At 40.0% G+C, this 16,682-nt stretch overlaps 1 protein-coding gene across 1 annotated transcript in view; it reads right to left on the minus strand.

Moving 5' to 3' along the window:
* Window positions 1-16,682, minus strand: part of TNNI3K (TNNI3 interacting kinase) — a 344,134-nt gene that overhangs the window by 114,978 nt on the left and 212,474 nt on the right. The window contains exons 18-20 of the mRNA XM_068966744.1: window positions 7,695-7,747; window positions 7,155-7,207; window positions 3,041-3,173 (exon numbers count right to left, since the gene is read on the minus strand). Coding sequence (XP_068822845.1) covers window positions 3,041-3,173; window positions 7,155-7,207; window positions 7,695-7,747 — 239 coding nt within the window. The remainder of the gene's footprint in view (window positions 1-3,040; window positions 3,174-7,154; window positions 7,208-7,694; window positions 7,748-16,682) is intronic.

The raw sequence follows: 16,682 nt of genomic DNA on the forward strand, positions 1-16,682 counted from the left end.
ATAAAGGACAGAAATAGTAAGGACCTAATAGAGGTAGAAGACATTATGAAGAGGTGGCAAGAATACAGAGAAGAACTGTACAAAAAAGGGCTTAATGACCTAGATAACCACGATGGTGTGGTCACTCACTTAGAGCCAGACATCCTGGAGTGTGAAGTCAAGTGGTCCATAAGAAGCATTACTACAAACAAAGCTAGTAAAGGTGATGGAATTCCAGCTGAGTTATTTCAAATCCTAAAGGATGATGCTTTTAAAGTACTGCACTCAACATGCCAGCATATTTGGAAAACTCAGCAGAGATCACAGGATCATTCCAATACCAAAGAATGGCAATTCAAAGAATGTTCAAAGTACTGGACAACTGCACTCATTTTGTGTGCTAGTAAGTTAATGCTCAAAATCCTTCAAGCTAGGCTTCAATAGTACATGTACTGAGAACTTTCAGATGTATAACCTGGGTTTAGAAAAGGCAGAGAAACCAGAGATCAAATTACCTACATTCGTTGCATCATAGAGAATGCAAGGGAATTCCAGAAAAAATATCTACTTCTGTTTCATTGACTATTCTAAAGCCTGTGACTGTCTGGATCATACACACACACACACACACACACACACACACACACACACACACACATATCAACACAATGGAATATTACACAGGAATGTGAAAGAATAAATAACTGATAAATGTACTAACATGATTCCATTTATTTGACATTCTGGAAAAGGCAAACTTACAGGGACATAATTCAGATCAGTGATTACTAGGGGCTGGAGGTATGAAAGGTGAATTGATTCCAAAGAGGCATGGGGGAACTTTCGAAGTATTAGAACTACTGTTTATCATGATTGTAGTTGTGATTATACAGCTGTATATAGTTGTTAAAACTCCTTGCATTATTAGCCTAAAATGGTAACTTTTACTATATTATAACTTTTAGTATAAGTTGAGATATAACATATCTCAACTTATACTATATAAATTAAACATAATTTTTAAATTTGACAGTTGCAATAATTTAAATGACGAAGATGGTGGCTTGAGCTAGGATGGTGGAAGATGATGATAAGTAGTGGATAAGTCTAAGATGTTCTTAGGATGTAAAATCCACAGGAAGAGGTGAATGGATTGATACAGGAGATGAGAAGGGAGACATGTGCAGTGAAAGTTGCTCAGTTATGTCAGACTCTTTGTGACCCTATGAACTATACAGTCTATGGAATTCTCTAGGCCAGAATACTGGAGTAGGTAGCCTTTCTCTTCTCCAGGGGATCTTCCCAACCCCAGGATCAAACTCAGGTCTCCCACATTGCAGGCAGATACTTTACCAGTTGAGCCACAAGGGAAGCCCAAGAGAAGCACAAGGGAAGAACAAGGGAAGCTCTGATAAAAATACTAAAATATGTCTAGAATTATAGTGGATTTTTTAATATACTCATAAATCTTACCAGAAATCATATTCTAAGTGGTAGAGAGATGATAACAGATCAGAAAAAGAAATAAACAGCAATTCTTGTCCAGTTCAAAATAGAGTCCTCTTATCCACACTATAATAAGGGCCAGATCCCATCATTTAAAACTATGAAAGCATATAGAGAAAAGTTAGGACAATTATGTACAGAGCATATAATTTGTGAAAAGCTCTTGGTTAGACAGTATGCAGAGTGTAATTAAAGACCATATGGTTATTAGGAGGAAAATACCTTGAAAAGACAGCATGAGATATGGCTATTACTTTGCACATGAGTACTAATAAGTATTGTGATCCTGGTTAAGACTTTGAACTTGTGTGAATACCCACATTTGTAAGGTATGTCTTTCCCTAACATCCCTTTTGACTTGATCCTTGTGACATATTTGTGCTTCCCTGGTGGCTCAGACAGTAAAGAATCTGCCTGCAATGAGGGGGACCTGGGTTTGATCCCTGGGTTGGGAAGATCCTCTGGGGGAGGGCATGGCAACCCACTTAAGTCTTCTTGCCTAGAGAATCCCCATGGACAGAGGAGCCTGGCAGGCTGCAGTCCATGGGGTTGCAAAGAGTTCGGACACAGCTGAGTCATGTTCACTTCACCTCTGACATATTCTGATAGGGTCACCACTTAAAGAGCTTACACTATAGTTCATTATAAAATTTCTCTATGATTTAATTTGAAAACTACTTTTGAATCATGGTAAGTTTTAGGGATGCAAAGTCAAGGGGTTTTTAGACTCATGGTGAATACAAGTAAGTAAACAATGTGACCAGACAAAAAGAGCAGAGCAAATAAAATAGAGAGAAATGCAAATCAAATTTACCTCAAATATTTGTACATTTTTCCCTGTGAATAGATTCCCTACCTCCATCTTCTGCAGTTACACAGAGTATAATGTATATTATCAAATATAATCAACAACAAAATTATAGGCTCACTCACAAAGTTCCAATTTTCAAATGCATCTATATATATAATACAAAATTAGAAAAAGCCATTCTCCTTTGATAAGGTGAGACAAGCCGGAGCAGACCTGATAGATAGCTTTTATGTGTTGTTGCTTTCAGCTCACCTTTATACACACACCAAAAAGGCACTTCTAAATCAAATCTCAAAAAGTAAATATGGCATTATTTACATTATTTGTACCCACATTCCACATGGCCATAGTCATCTGCTTGTTTTATTAACAACAGATAAATCAAAACCTTAAGCTTTAATAATAAAATATACCTATGCTTCTGTGTGTCTATGTCCAAAATCATATAGTTATAGGCCATTAAGTCTTCTGGATTGGGCACATACCTTGAGACTGTTTCTTTACTTCTCACCTTGCCAATCCACCAAGAACTGTCATTTTTGGGGAACAATGTTTCTTGAATTTGTAGAGAACTCTGGAAATCAGAGAAATCTTTTTTTTTTTTTTTTTTTCCCCTGGCTGCACCCTGCAGCTTGTGGGATCTTAATTCTCCAAGTAGGGCCCTCGGCAGTGAAAGCATACATTCCTGACCACTGGACCACCAGGGAATTCCCTCAGAGAAGCCTTAACTGCGGCATGGCTTACCTGGCTTGAGATGAGCGAAGGGAATTTCTCCAGTGAGAAGTTCCCACAGACACAGAGCATAGCTGAAGACGTCAGCTTTGATCGTGTAGCGTGTACACTGTGTGAACACCTCAGGAGCCATCCAGCGGAGGTTCTGCGGGTCAAGAAACATTCATAAGTCATTGACCAAGTGTTTAGTTCTTCTATTGCAGGACAGTGTTCTTAGCGAGGATTTGTTAAGTATTCTATGTTCTCAAAAATATAAACGTAAAATAACATCAATACTGCCCTCAATATGTGCAATAATAAACTGGCACATTTACACAGAAATGTTTACTGCTGCCTTTAGTTTTTCAAAGGGCATTTTTTCAATCATTGGAAGATCATGCAATCCATAATTCTTCCAAATATACTGCAACAATATTAATTACCAAGTAAAATGGTGAGCACAGCAGTGGTACTGTTTTGCTTATCTCTGAGTATCTTTCCCCTGGAAGCCTTGCAAGCTTCTGAACAGCCATCCATGGATTCATCCAAGAACTCTATGCCTCCCTGGGTGTGAAACATGCACTCTGGGGGGAAGCATCTCTCCTTTAGAGCTTCAGGTTGTAATTTAGGAAGTCACTAAATTAGAGCAATAAATAGAGCCCTGATGACTGAGGAGAGAAAGGGTCTCAGGGGAGTGCCCAGAATATTCATTGAAGGAGATGTCTCACTGGCAGGATCAGGTCTGTCATATCTCCTTTGTTTGCCCAGTGGTGTTATTTCTAAATGCTGTTTGTGCAATATTCCTGAAAGCAAGCCCATAAATCATGACAAGTTTCTCCATACAAAGTTCTACCCTCATGTTTTGATAGCATCATTTACATTCTTTTTATTTGCAATTGTATATTTTTTCATTTTTAAATATAAGTTTCCACTATGGGATGCAATTGCATAAATTTGGTTTATGTGTGGTTTAGGAAAAAGAATACTAGAGGTAGGGAAGGAAAATTCTAGTCCTGGGCCTACTATCAACTATTTGGGTGGTTCTGAGAAAGTCTCCTATGCTTCTTGGATCTGAGATTCCTCAAGGGTAACACAGGAGGCAGGCCCTTCTAGCTCTAAAATCTCGTGGCTTCATAATCATATCAATGAACTTCGCCAAATACCTTCTGTCTTTGTATTTCCCCTGAAAGAAACTAGTATTCTCTTATTACTCTTGGTGATATTCTGTGTGTAGTGCTGCCTGCTGATAATTCTTTTGAAGTGTCTACATTATTTTGAAGTCATGCATAATTGCAGCTTTCCAAGAATGTCTTTATTTCAATTATGGTGCTTATATGCAATCCTTCCACACGAGCTTTCACATTCCAAGTAGCCTCCAATTATATAGCAGATTATGAGTTTTGTCACAACAATGCATCAGCAGGAGTAAGCATACAGTATGCCCATTTTTTTCACAGGGGGTAATAGAGTAATTAGCAAACTTATATAAAGGCCACATAACTAGTAAGAAATAAAATAACCTTCAAAATAAATCTTGACTAGGGCTGTGCTTAAAGACTCCACTCCTAGGATAGAAGAATGTCACTTGCTTTGCAGAAATTCAATTCAATTTCATTCAACAAAAGAATATTTAACCAGAGTCTCCACTAGCTACATTTTAGAATCTCCTGGGGAAACTTTTAAAAGATACATGTACTCAAGATGAACCCTGGGACAATGAGATCAGAATTTCTTGGGGCTGGATTCAGGTTGAATGCTTTTACAAAAGTTTCCAAAGTGATTTCAATGTGCAGCCACGGTTGAGGTCCACTGAGTTAGCTATCTCTATGTCAAAGATGCCAGATAAGATCTGTATGTCCTGTCAAAAAAAGGGCCCACTCTTCCCACCTCTCTCATATCTTACCATACTTCTCCTTTCTTACTCCACTTCAGTCAGTCTGGCCTTGAACACACCAAGGACTCTCCTGCTGCAGGACATTTGCACTCACTGTCCCCTCTCCTACACTGCTCTCCTCTTATGGATAACTCCCACATAGGCCTCTTATCAAATGCTATCTTTCTGTTTCACTCATCTAAATGACACCCTCTATCACGTTCCATTCATCTGCTCTGCTTTGTCTTTTTCTTCATAACGCTTATCACCACCTGATATATACTTTACTAATTTGTTCAACGTTTCTCTTCTTCCATTAAAATATTAGCCCCATAAACACAAGAATTTTGCTTTGTTCATGGGAATAATCCCAGGTCCTTGAAAATGTCTGACACTTAGTAGGTATTCCATAAATGTCTGTTGAATGAATGGAATTTAACTGGGGAAACCAGCATGCTTAATCCTTAATCCATGATGTGGTTCCTGCCTTCCTCTTTAACTCGTCTCTCACTGTGTCTTCTCACACAGGGCATGGCAACAATGCCAAGCTATTTAAAGTCCCCAAGGAAAGCTGGTGTTTCTCCTTCCCCTGTGCCTTTGCTCATGTGTTCATTCTGTTTGAACTGATTTATTCCTGTTCATTCTGCCAGAGCTCCCATGAGGCTTTGCCACATCTCTGTCATTGAATGTCCATACTGCCTTCACCCTTACTTGCACATGGATTTTCCCACTACAAAATGAGTTACTTGAGATCAAAGACAAGCTCTTATTCACATTTTGTATTCCTGGCCCTTGTACAATGCCTGACACATTGTAGACCCTTCAGAAATATTTGTCCAGTGAGTAAGAGTACTACCTAGCGGTGTGAAAAAAGTGCTACAAAAGCACAGACAGAAAAGTGTGTGGGGAGGAGGTGGAAGGGGCTGTTTACAGGATGGAAGGTACTTAAAATGGGTAAACTTTTCTTGGCCATGCAAGATAATTAGACTTTCTGAAGGTGAGATGCAATGAAAGGTCTTTGGGCAGAGAATATGACCTTGGGAGAGTCATAAATCTGTGAAAGTGAATAAAATATTTGGGGAATAGCCAGATGGCTTGTATGTATGTTGCAAGAGGCATAGGGGACTTGAGAAAATGTTTAGTGGGAAATGAAGTCATAGAAGAGTCTTGGGTTCAGACTGGGGGGAGACTGTTATAACATTTTAATGTTTCCTAGGTGGTGCTAGAGGTAAAGAATCTGCCTGCCAAAGCAGGAGATGCAAGGGAAGTGGGTTTAATCCCTGGATCAGGAAGATTCCCTGGAGGAGGAAATGACAACCCACTCCAGTATTCTTGCCTGGAAAATTCCATGGACAGAAGAGCCTGTGGACTACAGTCCATGTGGTTGCACAGTCGGACAGGACTGAATGTGTACACACACATACAACATTTTAAGCATCGTTGATGATTTACAGGAAGAAGTGAATTGTCAGAACACAACACTTGTCAACACAACATGAACTGGAGGGGAGGACTGGAATTAAAAGCCTAGACCAATGGTCCAGAAAAGAGATGGGGAAGACCTGAACTGAGGCAGCGGTAAATGAAAGGTTGGGATAAACTAAAAAAGAAAAGAAATAGAAACAAACATAAAAAGTGATTGAGCAGTATATGAGCAGAAGCAGGAAAAGGAAGGAACAGAAAATTAGCCCAAGCTTGGGTAATTAAATAACACAGCTAGGTCAGAAAGAGAAGTACACTCCTTCATGGGGAGGGGAGAGGGAAAAGCAGATAATGAATCTAAATGCAGACATTTCAAGTGCAATTTATGTTTGCTTCAGATGTTATAATTTATATTTTTCTTAAACATTAACGCTTGACTGTATCACCTATCGCCTTACAATGTTAAAATGGAAAACTATAAATTGTTAATAGATGCAGGTAAACTATGGATTTTATGGTTAGCTATTAAATTTTAACTCTACCACTTAGTAAGGAGATCTAAACATGAAAGTCAATTATCCATGCCCGCCATGTACTTTTCAATTAGATTTGAAACAAATTCTGTTACTTTTTCTGTAACATTTTTCAAATATATATCTAATCTATTTCTCTAACAGAGACTTGAAATAGTTCTTTTGGGGGCTTGCTAAAAATAAAAACATAAAACATTATCCTGCCTCTGGGACAATGACATTTCTTCCAGTTAAAGCTGCTTTCATCTCCTTTTCTCTCATGCTGAGTTTACACATTCTAATTGTTTCATAATTATAGGGAACATGAGCAGCAACAAACCCCAGGTTGTTTTGTCATGTTGTCTTCATCCAGAGACTGCAGAAATCTTGATTCTGGGGAAAAGAGAAAACAAATTCATGTCAAAGGAAATATTTTAAAACCAAGGTCAAAGATTATAGCTAAAAGTTTGAAACCCCAAGGAAACCTCTGTCTTATTTAAATTTTTACTTCCATTTTTTTTTTTTTTTAGCTGAGGATATAAAAGAGGAAAAGCTGAAAAGAAATGACATATTTTTTAAAGTCATTGAAAGATTTTAAAATTTATTTGTTTTTAATTGGAGGATAATTGCTTTACAATATTGTGTTGGTTTCTGCCAGACAACAACATGAATCAGCCATAGGTACACACATGTCACTTCCCTCTTGCTAATTGAAAGCTTTTCCTAGTACCCCTCCATGATAACTTGAAATGTGAATAATTTAGAGAAATATAGCTGTCGGGGTGATATCCATTTCCAGGTTTATCATATAATATGTCCACCAATGAGGAAGGAAGAAAGAAACTGATGTCACTGGGGGCATTATTCATAGAAATCTCACCTCCAAAATCTGCCACCACAGCATGCCCATCCTCGTAGAGAAGAATATTGTGACTGCAAAAAAATAAAAAGTAGATTTTGAGTAAAGCTTACTATTTTCAGTCTGAATGGTCTCTCAAGGAAGAGGATGACAATCATTTGTTTACCCCGGAGGTTAAACAACTCCCCAAAAGTTAACAGACATCTCAGTTTAGTGACTCTGATTTTCTTAGTTTGCTTATTTGTAAGAAATGTTTATATAATGTGATCATCTTATATCTGACTTTGAACATATTCAAAGTATTTTACTTTAGGTAAACCTTCTAAACTTCTCAAAGACCCATTAGCTGAAGATAAGTTTTTTAGCTCTTTGAAGTTCAGTTGCTAACAAAATTTGGTTACAGGCAATAGTAAAAGGTATCTGTGAGCATATCAGAGTCAGGGTAAGTGAACAAGTTTGCTAGAACTCTAGGTACAAGGGCAGTTCAAGGCAGGACCTGACATGAATACAGGAAAAGGACTCTTCATGGAAAATGTCTTGGTCAATATGTTCTAGCTGGTATCCTAGGAAAAATAAGTGTTTTTAAGGCCTGTGAAATGAGGCCAGTTAAAGCACTTTTTAAGTTCTTGGAGAGGAAAGCACAGAAAGATGTTCAAAGTCTCCTTTCTAAACTAGAATTCAAGCTAGAACAAGGCTGTCCTTTTCAAGAAGTAAACCAAGGTTGGGACAGTTTAACTAGAGGCCATTTCTCTCACAAATTGGTGAATTGAGTTGTGAGATCTCTTATGGACAAACATATTGTGACCCAAGATGGTCTTTGAGTGTTTCTTATTGAATGCCTTTCTTTATGCTCATTTCATGTTTAGCTTCTAAATGAGTCATTTCAGCATTAGGAGATAACCCACTTTTAGTGGGTTATCTTTTAGTGCACATATGCCGTACAATAGTAATTTATCTGCTCTTTCTTCCATTGTTTTGCTTCATGATCGAAAAAGGAAAATCTTTTAGTCTGAATAACTCCAGTATGATATTGAACCATTTATATAAGTGCTTTCAGGTACTGAGTTAAGCATTATAAGAAAGTTAGCTTTGAACTTCTCTTGTATCATAAATGAATTTTACTTTTATGGTATATACTTAATTCTCTTTTAAACTAGCAAAAATCTAGAATGTGTTCAAGCTTTTTTTTTTTTTTGGCCTGGAAGAGACCAGTGTAGAAGTAATGTTGCTGCCAAGTCACTTCAGTCGTGTCTGACTCTGTATGATCCCACAGACGGCAGCCCACCAGGCTCCCCCATCCCTGGGATTCTCTAGGCAAGAATACTGGAGTGGGTTGCCATTTCCTTCTTCAATGCATGAAAGTGAAAAGCCAAAGTGAAGTCGCTCAGTCGTGTCCAACTCTTTGCGACCCGGTGGACTGCAGCCCACCAGGCTCCTCCGTCCATGGGATTTTCCAGGCAAGAGGACTGGAGTGGGCTGCCACTGCCTTCTCCAGAAGTAATGTTAATTAATTGCTAATTTGTAACACATAATGAGTGAGCACATGCTCAGCTGGTCATTCATGTCCAACTCTCTGTGACCTCTTGGACTGGACTGCAGCCTGCCAGGCTCCTCTGTTCATGGGATTTTCTAGACAAGAATATTGGAGTGGGTTGCCATCTCCATCTCCAGGGGATCTTCTTGACCCAGGGATAGAACCCCTGTCTCCTGTGTCTCTTGCTTTGGCAGACAGATTTTTTTTTATCACTGTGCCACCTGGGAAGCCCAGAGAAGTAAGAGGATGTCAAAATGAAAAGCCCCCTGAGATGTTATCTTTAATTGTAAATTGCCAATTAATACATTCTGTGAGAATGACACTGTCAAGATAAAGAACTCTCCAGTATCAGGAGCTCTCTGGAAGTTTAAAGGCAACAAGAAGAATGCATCAAAAATGCTGTACCACTAGATTACTTTAAGAATTTAGGTGAGTTATTATACCACAGTCCCTTAATCTATCAAAAGATAATGAGGGTCACAGTTCATAGATATCATAAAAACATGCTAAACATGAATTACCAATTGAATTAAATGATTATATGGATAGTATCGTATCCATTAATTTAATTTTAATTCAAATTAATAATGTAGAACTATGGTTATCAAAATAGTTGGCAGCATATTCGCAATACAAAATACAGATATCTAAATAAAGTTGCCTTAGTTGAACACTGGAAAAAGCTGACAGAAACTCTACTTAGTCTTCACCTGTTTCAAAATCAGCTTGAGGCAACAGCTTAAAATTTTGGATGTTGTGTGGGCATGCCTGTTAAGTCACTTCAGCTGTGTCAGACTCTTTGCAATCCTATGGATGGTAATCCACCAAGTTCCTCTGTCCATGAGAAGTGTTGGGCATATTTTGTTTATTCATTTGTGTGTTTAAATTTCTTCTAAATATTTTATGTTACTAAGAATAAGGGTGATAATGCCAGGTAAGTGGAATTGGGGTAGTTTAGCATAATTATGGAGAAGGAAATGGCAACCCACTCCAGTGTTCTTGCCTGGAGAATCCCAGGGACGGGGAAGCCTGGTGGGCTGCTGTCCATGGGGTCGCACAGAGTCGGACACGACTGAAGTGACTTAGCAGCAGCAGCAGCAGCAGCATAATTTTACTCTTCAAGCAAAAGAAATGGCTCCTGGTGGCTCAGTAGTAAAGAATCCATCTGCAATGCAGGAGACACAGGTCCAATTCCTGGGTTGGGAAGATCTCCTGCAGAAGGAAATGTCTACCCATCCCAGTATTCTTGCCTGGAAAATCCCATAGACAGAGGAGCTTGATCGGGTACCGTCTATGGGGTTGCAAGGAATCAGACACAGCTAAAGTGACTAAACAACAGCAAAAGAAACGAATTTGATCACTGGGCTGCCCTGTTCTTCCTGGTATGAGGGGCAGGATGTCTCAGGATACAGGGATCATGCTCATAGCTGTAACTACAGCATTTTTAGCATGTGCTTATTTTTGGCATGCTGCTTACACTCCTTATCACATTTGAGTATACACATAAACGTTTTTTAAACAAATAAAAGAAACTTAAACTAGAAAGTCACAAGTTTGGTAGCATAAAGATCACATTAGTTAATAAGTAAGTACTTATTGAATTGTGGTTGCTTAGACACTAAGTTGTGTCTCACTCTTTGCGACCCCGTTAACTGACTGCATCATGCCAGGCTTCCTTCACCTTCACTGTCTCCTGGAGTTTGCTCAAACTCATGTCTGCTGAGTTCATGATGGCATCCAACCACCTCATCTGCTGTCACCCTTTCCCTCCTCCCCTCAATCTTTCTCAGCATCAAAGTCTTTTGTAATGAGTTGGTTCCTTGAATCAGGTGGCCAAAGTACTGGAGGTTCAGCTTCAGCATCAGTCCTTCCAGTTAATATTCAGGGTTTCTTTCCTTTAGGATTGACTGGTTTCTCAAGAGTCTTCTCCAGCGCCACAGCTCAAAAGCATCAATTCTTCCATGCTCAGTCTTCTTCCTGGTCCAACACTCATATCTATACATGGCTACTGGGAAAATCATAGCTTTGACTATACAGATCTTTGTTGACAAAGTTATGTCTTTGCTTTTTAATATGCTGTCTAGGTTTGTCATTAGTTTTCTTCAAAGGAGCAAGCATCTTTCAATTTTGCGGCTACAATCACCTTCTGCAGTGATTTTGGAGCCTAAGAAAAGAAAATCTCTCATTGTTTCCACTTTTCCCCATCCATTTTCTAAGAAATGCTGGAACAGGATGCCATGATCTTCATTTTTTGAATGTTGAGCTTTAAGTCAGCTTTTTCACTCTCCTCTTTAACCCTCATTGACAGGTTCTTTGTTTCCTCTTCATTTTTTTGCGATTAGAGTGGTAATATCTAAATAACTGAGGTGGTTGATATTTCTCCCAGAAATCATTATTCCAGCTTGTGAGTCTTCAAGCCCAGCATTTCCAATGAAATGACGCATATAAGTGAAATAAGCAGGGTGACAATATATAGCCTTGATGTACTCCTTTTATGATTTTGAAATAGTCCACTGTTTCATGTCCAGTTCTAAGTGTTGTTTCTTATCCTGCATACATATTTATCAGGAGACAGGTAATGTGATCTGGTATTCCCATCTATTTAAGACTTTTCCATAGATTTCTGTGATCCAAACAGTAAAAGGATTTAGTGTAGTAAATGAAGTGGAGTAGATATTTTTCTGGAATTCTCTATTTTTCTATAATCCAATGGATGTTGGCAATTTGATCTCTGTTTCCTCTGCCTTTTCTACACCCAGTTTGTACATCTGAAAGTCCCTGTTTCACATACTGCTGAAGCCTAAGTTGGAGGATTTTGAGCATATTCTTACTAGCAGGTGAAACAAGCACAACTATACGGGTGCTGTTCAGTCGCTCAGATTGTCTCACTGTGACTCCATGGACTGCAGCATGCCTGGCTTCCCTGTCCTTCACCATCTTCCGGAGCTTGTTCAAACTCATGTCCATTGAGTTGTAAATGCCATCCAATCACTTCATCCTCTGTCATCCCCTTCTCCTTCTACACTCAATCTTTCCCAGCATCAGGGTCTTTTCCAATGAGTCTGAACTTCTCATCAGGTGGCCAAAGTATTGGAGTTTCAGCTTCAGCATGAGTCCTTCCACTGAATATTCAGGACTGATTTCCTTTAGGATGGACTGGTTGGATCTCCTTACAGTCCAAGGGATTCTCAAGAGTCTTCTCCAACACCACAGTTCAAAAGCATCAATTATTCAGTACTCAGCTTTCTTTATAGTCCAACTCTCATATCCATACATGACTACTGGAAAAAAGCATAGCCTTGACTAGATGGACCTTTGTTGGCAAAGTAATGTCTCTGTTTTTCAATATGTGTCTAGGTTGGTCATAGCTTTTCTTCCAAGTGTCTTTTAATTTCATGGCTGCAGTCACCATCTGCAGTGATTTTCATTTCAGTTCAGTTGCTCAGTCATGTCCGACTCTTTGCGACCCCATGAATCGCAGCACGCCAGGCCTCCCTGTCCATTACCAACTCCCAGAGTTCACTCGGACTCACGTCCATTGAGTTAGTGATGCCATCCAGCCATCTCATCCTCTGTCGTCCCCTTCTCCTCCTGCCCCAAATCCCTCCCAGCATCAGAGTCTTTTCCAATAAGTCAACTCTTCGCATGAGGTGTCCAGAGTACTGGAGTTTCAGCTTTAGCATCATTCCCTCCAAAGAAATCCCAGGGCTGATCTCCTTCAGAATGGACTGGTTGGATCTCCTTGCAGTCCAAGGGACTCTCAAGAGTCTTCTGCAACACCACAGTTCAAAAGCATCAATTCTTCAGCACTCAGCCTTCTTCACAGTCCAACTCTCACATCCATACATGACCATAGGCAGTGATTCTGGAGTCCCCCAAAATAAAATCTGCCACTGTTTCTATTGTTTTCCCATCTATTTGCCATGAAGTGATGGGACCAGGTGCAATGATCTTAGTTTTCTGAATGTTGAGTTTTAACCCAACTTTTTCACTCTCCTCTTTCACTTTCATCAAGAGGCACTTTAGTTTTTCACTTCCTGCCATAACGTTGGCATCATCTGCATATCTGACGTTATTGATATTACTCCCGGCGATCTGATTCCAGCTTGTGCTTCTTCCAGCTCAACATTTCCCATGATGTACCCTGCATATAAGTTAAATAATCAGGGTGACAATATGCAGCCTTGATGTACTACTTTTCCTGTTTGGAACAAGTTGTTGTTCCATGTCCAGTTTCAACTGTTGCTTCCTGACCTGCATACAGATTTCTCAAGAGGCAGGTCAGGTGGTCTGGTATTCCCATCTCTTTCAGAATTTTCCACAGTTTATTGTGATCCACACAGTCAAAGGCTTTGGCATAGTCAATAAAGCAGAAATAGATGTTCTTCTGGAACTCTCCTGTTTTTTTTTGATGATCCAATGGATGTTGGAAATTTGATCTCTGGTTCCTCTGCCTTTTCTAAAACCAGCTTGAAGATCTGGAAGTTCATGGTTCACATACTGTTGAAGCCTGGCTTGGAGAATTTTAAGCATTGCTTTGCTAGCATGTGAGATGAGTGCAATTTTGCAGTAGTTTGAACATTCTTTGGCATTGCCTTTCTTTGGGACTGGAATCAAAATTGACCTTTACCAGTCCTGTGGTCACTGCTGAGTTTTCCAAATTTGCTGGCATATTGAGTGCAGCACTTTCACAGCATCAGCTTCTAGGATTTGAAATAGCTCAACTGGAATTCAATCAACTCCACTAGCTTTATTCATGGCGATGCTTTCTAAAGCCCACTTGACTTCACATTCCAGGATGTCTGGCTTTAGGTGAGTGATGACACCATCATGATTATCTGAGTCATGAAGATCTTTTTTGTATAGTTCTTCTGTGTATTCTTGCCACCTCTTCTTAATATCTTCTGCTTCTGTTAGGTCTATACAATTTCTGTCCTTTTTGGTGCCCATCTTTGCATTAAATATTCCCTTAATATCTCTAATTTTCTTAAAGAGATCTCTAGTCTTTCCCATTCTATTGTTTTCCTCTATTTCTTTGCACTGATCACTAAGGAAGGCTTTCTTATTTCTCCTTGCTATTCTTTGGAATGCTGCATTCAAATGGGTATATCTTTCCTTATCTCCTTTGCTTTTTGCTTCTCTTTTCACAGCTATTTGTAAGGCCTCCTCAGACACCATTTTGCCTTTTTGCATTTCTTTTCCTTAAGGATGGTCTTGATCCCTGTCTCCTGTACAATGTCACAAACATCCATTCATAGTTTCAGGCACTCTGTCTATCAGATCTAATTCCTTGAGTCTATTCATCACTTACACTATAAGGGATTTGATTTAGATCATACTTGAATGGTTAGTGGTTTTCCCTACTTTCTTCAACTTAAGTCTGAATTTTGCAATAAGGAGTTCTCCATATGAGCCACAGTCAGCTCCCGGTCTTATTTTTGCTGACTTATGCAGCTTCCCCATCTTTGGCTGCAAAGAATGTAGTTAGTCTGATTTCATTATCGACCATCTGGTGATGTCCATGTGTACAGTCTTCTCTTGTGTTGTTGGAAGAGGGTGTTTGCTATGACCAGTGCGTTCTCTTGGCAAATCTCTATTAGCCTTTGCCCTGCTTCATTCCGTACTCCAAGGCCAATCTTGCCTGTTACTCCAGTTATTTCTTGACTTCCTATTTTTGCATTCCAGTCCCCTATAATGAAAAGGATATCTTTTTTTGGGGTGATAATACTAGAAGGCCTTGTAGGTCTTCATAGAACCATTCAACTTCAGCTTCTTCAGCATTACTGGTAAGAACATAGACTTGGATTACTGTGATATTGAATGGTTTTCCTTGGAAATGAACAGAGTTCATTTTGTCCTTTTTGAGACTGCATCCAAGTACTGCATTTCAGACTCTTTTGTGGACCATGATGGGTACTCAATTTCTTCTAAGGGATTCCTGCCCACAGTAGTAGGTATAATGCTCATCTGAGTTAAATTAAATCATTCCAGTCCATTTTAGTTTGCTGATTCCTAAAATATTGATGTTCACTCTTGCCATCTCCTGTTTGACCACTTCCAATTTGCCTTGATTCATGGATCTAATATTCCAGGTTTCTATGCAATATTGCTTTTTACAGTATCAGATTCTACTTCCATCACCAGTGACATCCACAACTGGGTGTTTTTGTTTTGGCTCCATCTCTTCATTCTTTCTGGAGTCATTTCTCCATTGATCTCCAGTAACATATTGGGCACCACTCACCTGGGGAGTTCATCTTTCAATGTCCTATATTTTTACCTTTTCATAATTTTCATGGGGTTCTCAAGGCAAGAATTCTGAAGTGGTTTGCCATTCCTTTCTCTGGTATACCACATTTTGTCAGAACTCTCCACCATGACCTGTCCGTCTTGGTTGGTCCTACGTGGCATGGCTCATAGTTTCATTGAGTTAGACAAGGCTGTCATCCATGTGATCAGATTGGTTAGTTTTCTGTGGTTTTCAGTCTGTCTGCCCTCTGATGGAGAAGGTTTATGGAAGCTTCCTGATGGCAGAGACTGACTGAGGGGGAATCTGGGTCTTTTTCTGATGGGCAGGGCCATGATCAGTAAATCTTTAGTCCAATTTTCTGTTGATGGGTGGAGATGTGTTCCATCCCTGTTATTTACCTGGGGCCAAACTATGGTGGAGGTAATGAAGATAATGCTGACCTCATTCAAAAGGTCCCATGCACGCACTGCTACACTCAGTGCCCCCAGCCCTGCAGCAGGCCACTGCTGACTTACACCTCCGCCAGAGACTGCTGGACATTCACGGGGAAGTCTGGGTCAGTCTCTCGTGGGGTCACTGCTCCGTTCTCCTGGGTCCTCGTGCACACAAGGTTCTGTTTGCGCCCTCCAAAAGTCTGTTCCCCTAGTCCTGTGTAAGTTCTGGTGGCTCTATGGTGGGGGTAATGGCGACTTCCTCCAGGAAGGCTAATGCCACACCCAGGTCTGCTGTACCCAGAACCCTGCCCCTGTGCAGAACCCTGCTGGCCTGTACCTCCACAGGAGACACTCAAATACAGCTCTGTCTCAGTCTCTGTGGGGTCTCTGGGTCCTGGTGCAAACAAGATTTGTTTGAGCCCTCTCAGCATTCTGGTGGGTATGGGGTTTGATTCTAAACACAATTTCGCCCCTCCTACTGTCTTTCTGGGGCTTCTCCTTTGGTCTTAGATGTGGGGGTATCTCCTCAAAGTTGCTCCAGAGCCGTGCAGCTGCTGCTCTAGTGCCTACTATCTTGCTGGGGCTGCTCCTTTAAGATTCATCTATTTTTTAGTTAGTTACTGCTAAGTCATACTTCCTATTTGGAGTGAAATAAATGGAGGGGCAGGTAGGGATGAAATTTATGGGATCTGCGCTAATCAGTCAGAGCACCAAGGCCTCCTGGTAGGTGTTAGTTCAGTGAGGTCATCTGATGGGTCACCAGCATCAGAGTGAAGGGTTCCTAGGGAGAG

Source organism: Capricornis sumatraensis, chromosome 2 (assembly GCF_032405125.1).
Source record: "Capricornis sumatraensis isolate serow.1 chromosome 2, serow.2, whole genome shotgun sequence".
Taxonomy (NCBI): Eukaryota; Metazoa; Chordata; class Mammalia; order Artiodactyla; family Bovidae; genus Capricornis; species Capricornis sumatraensis.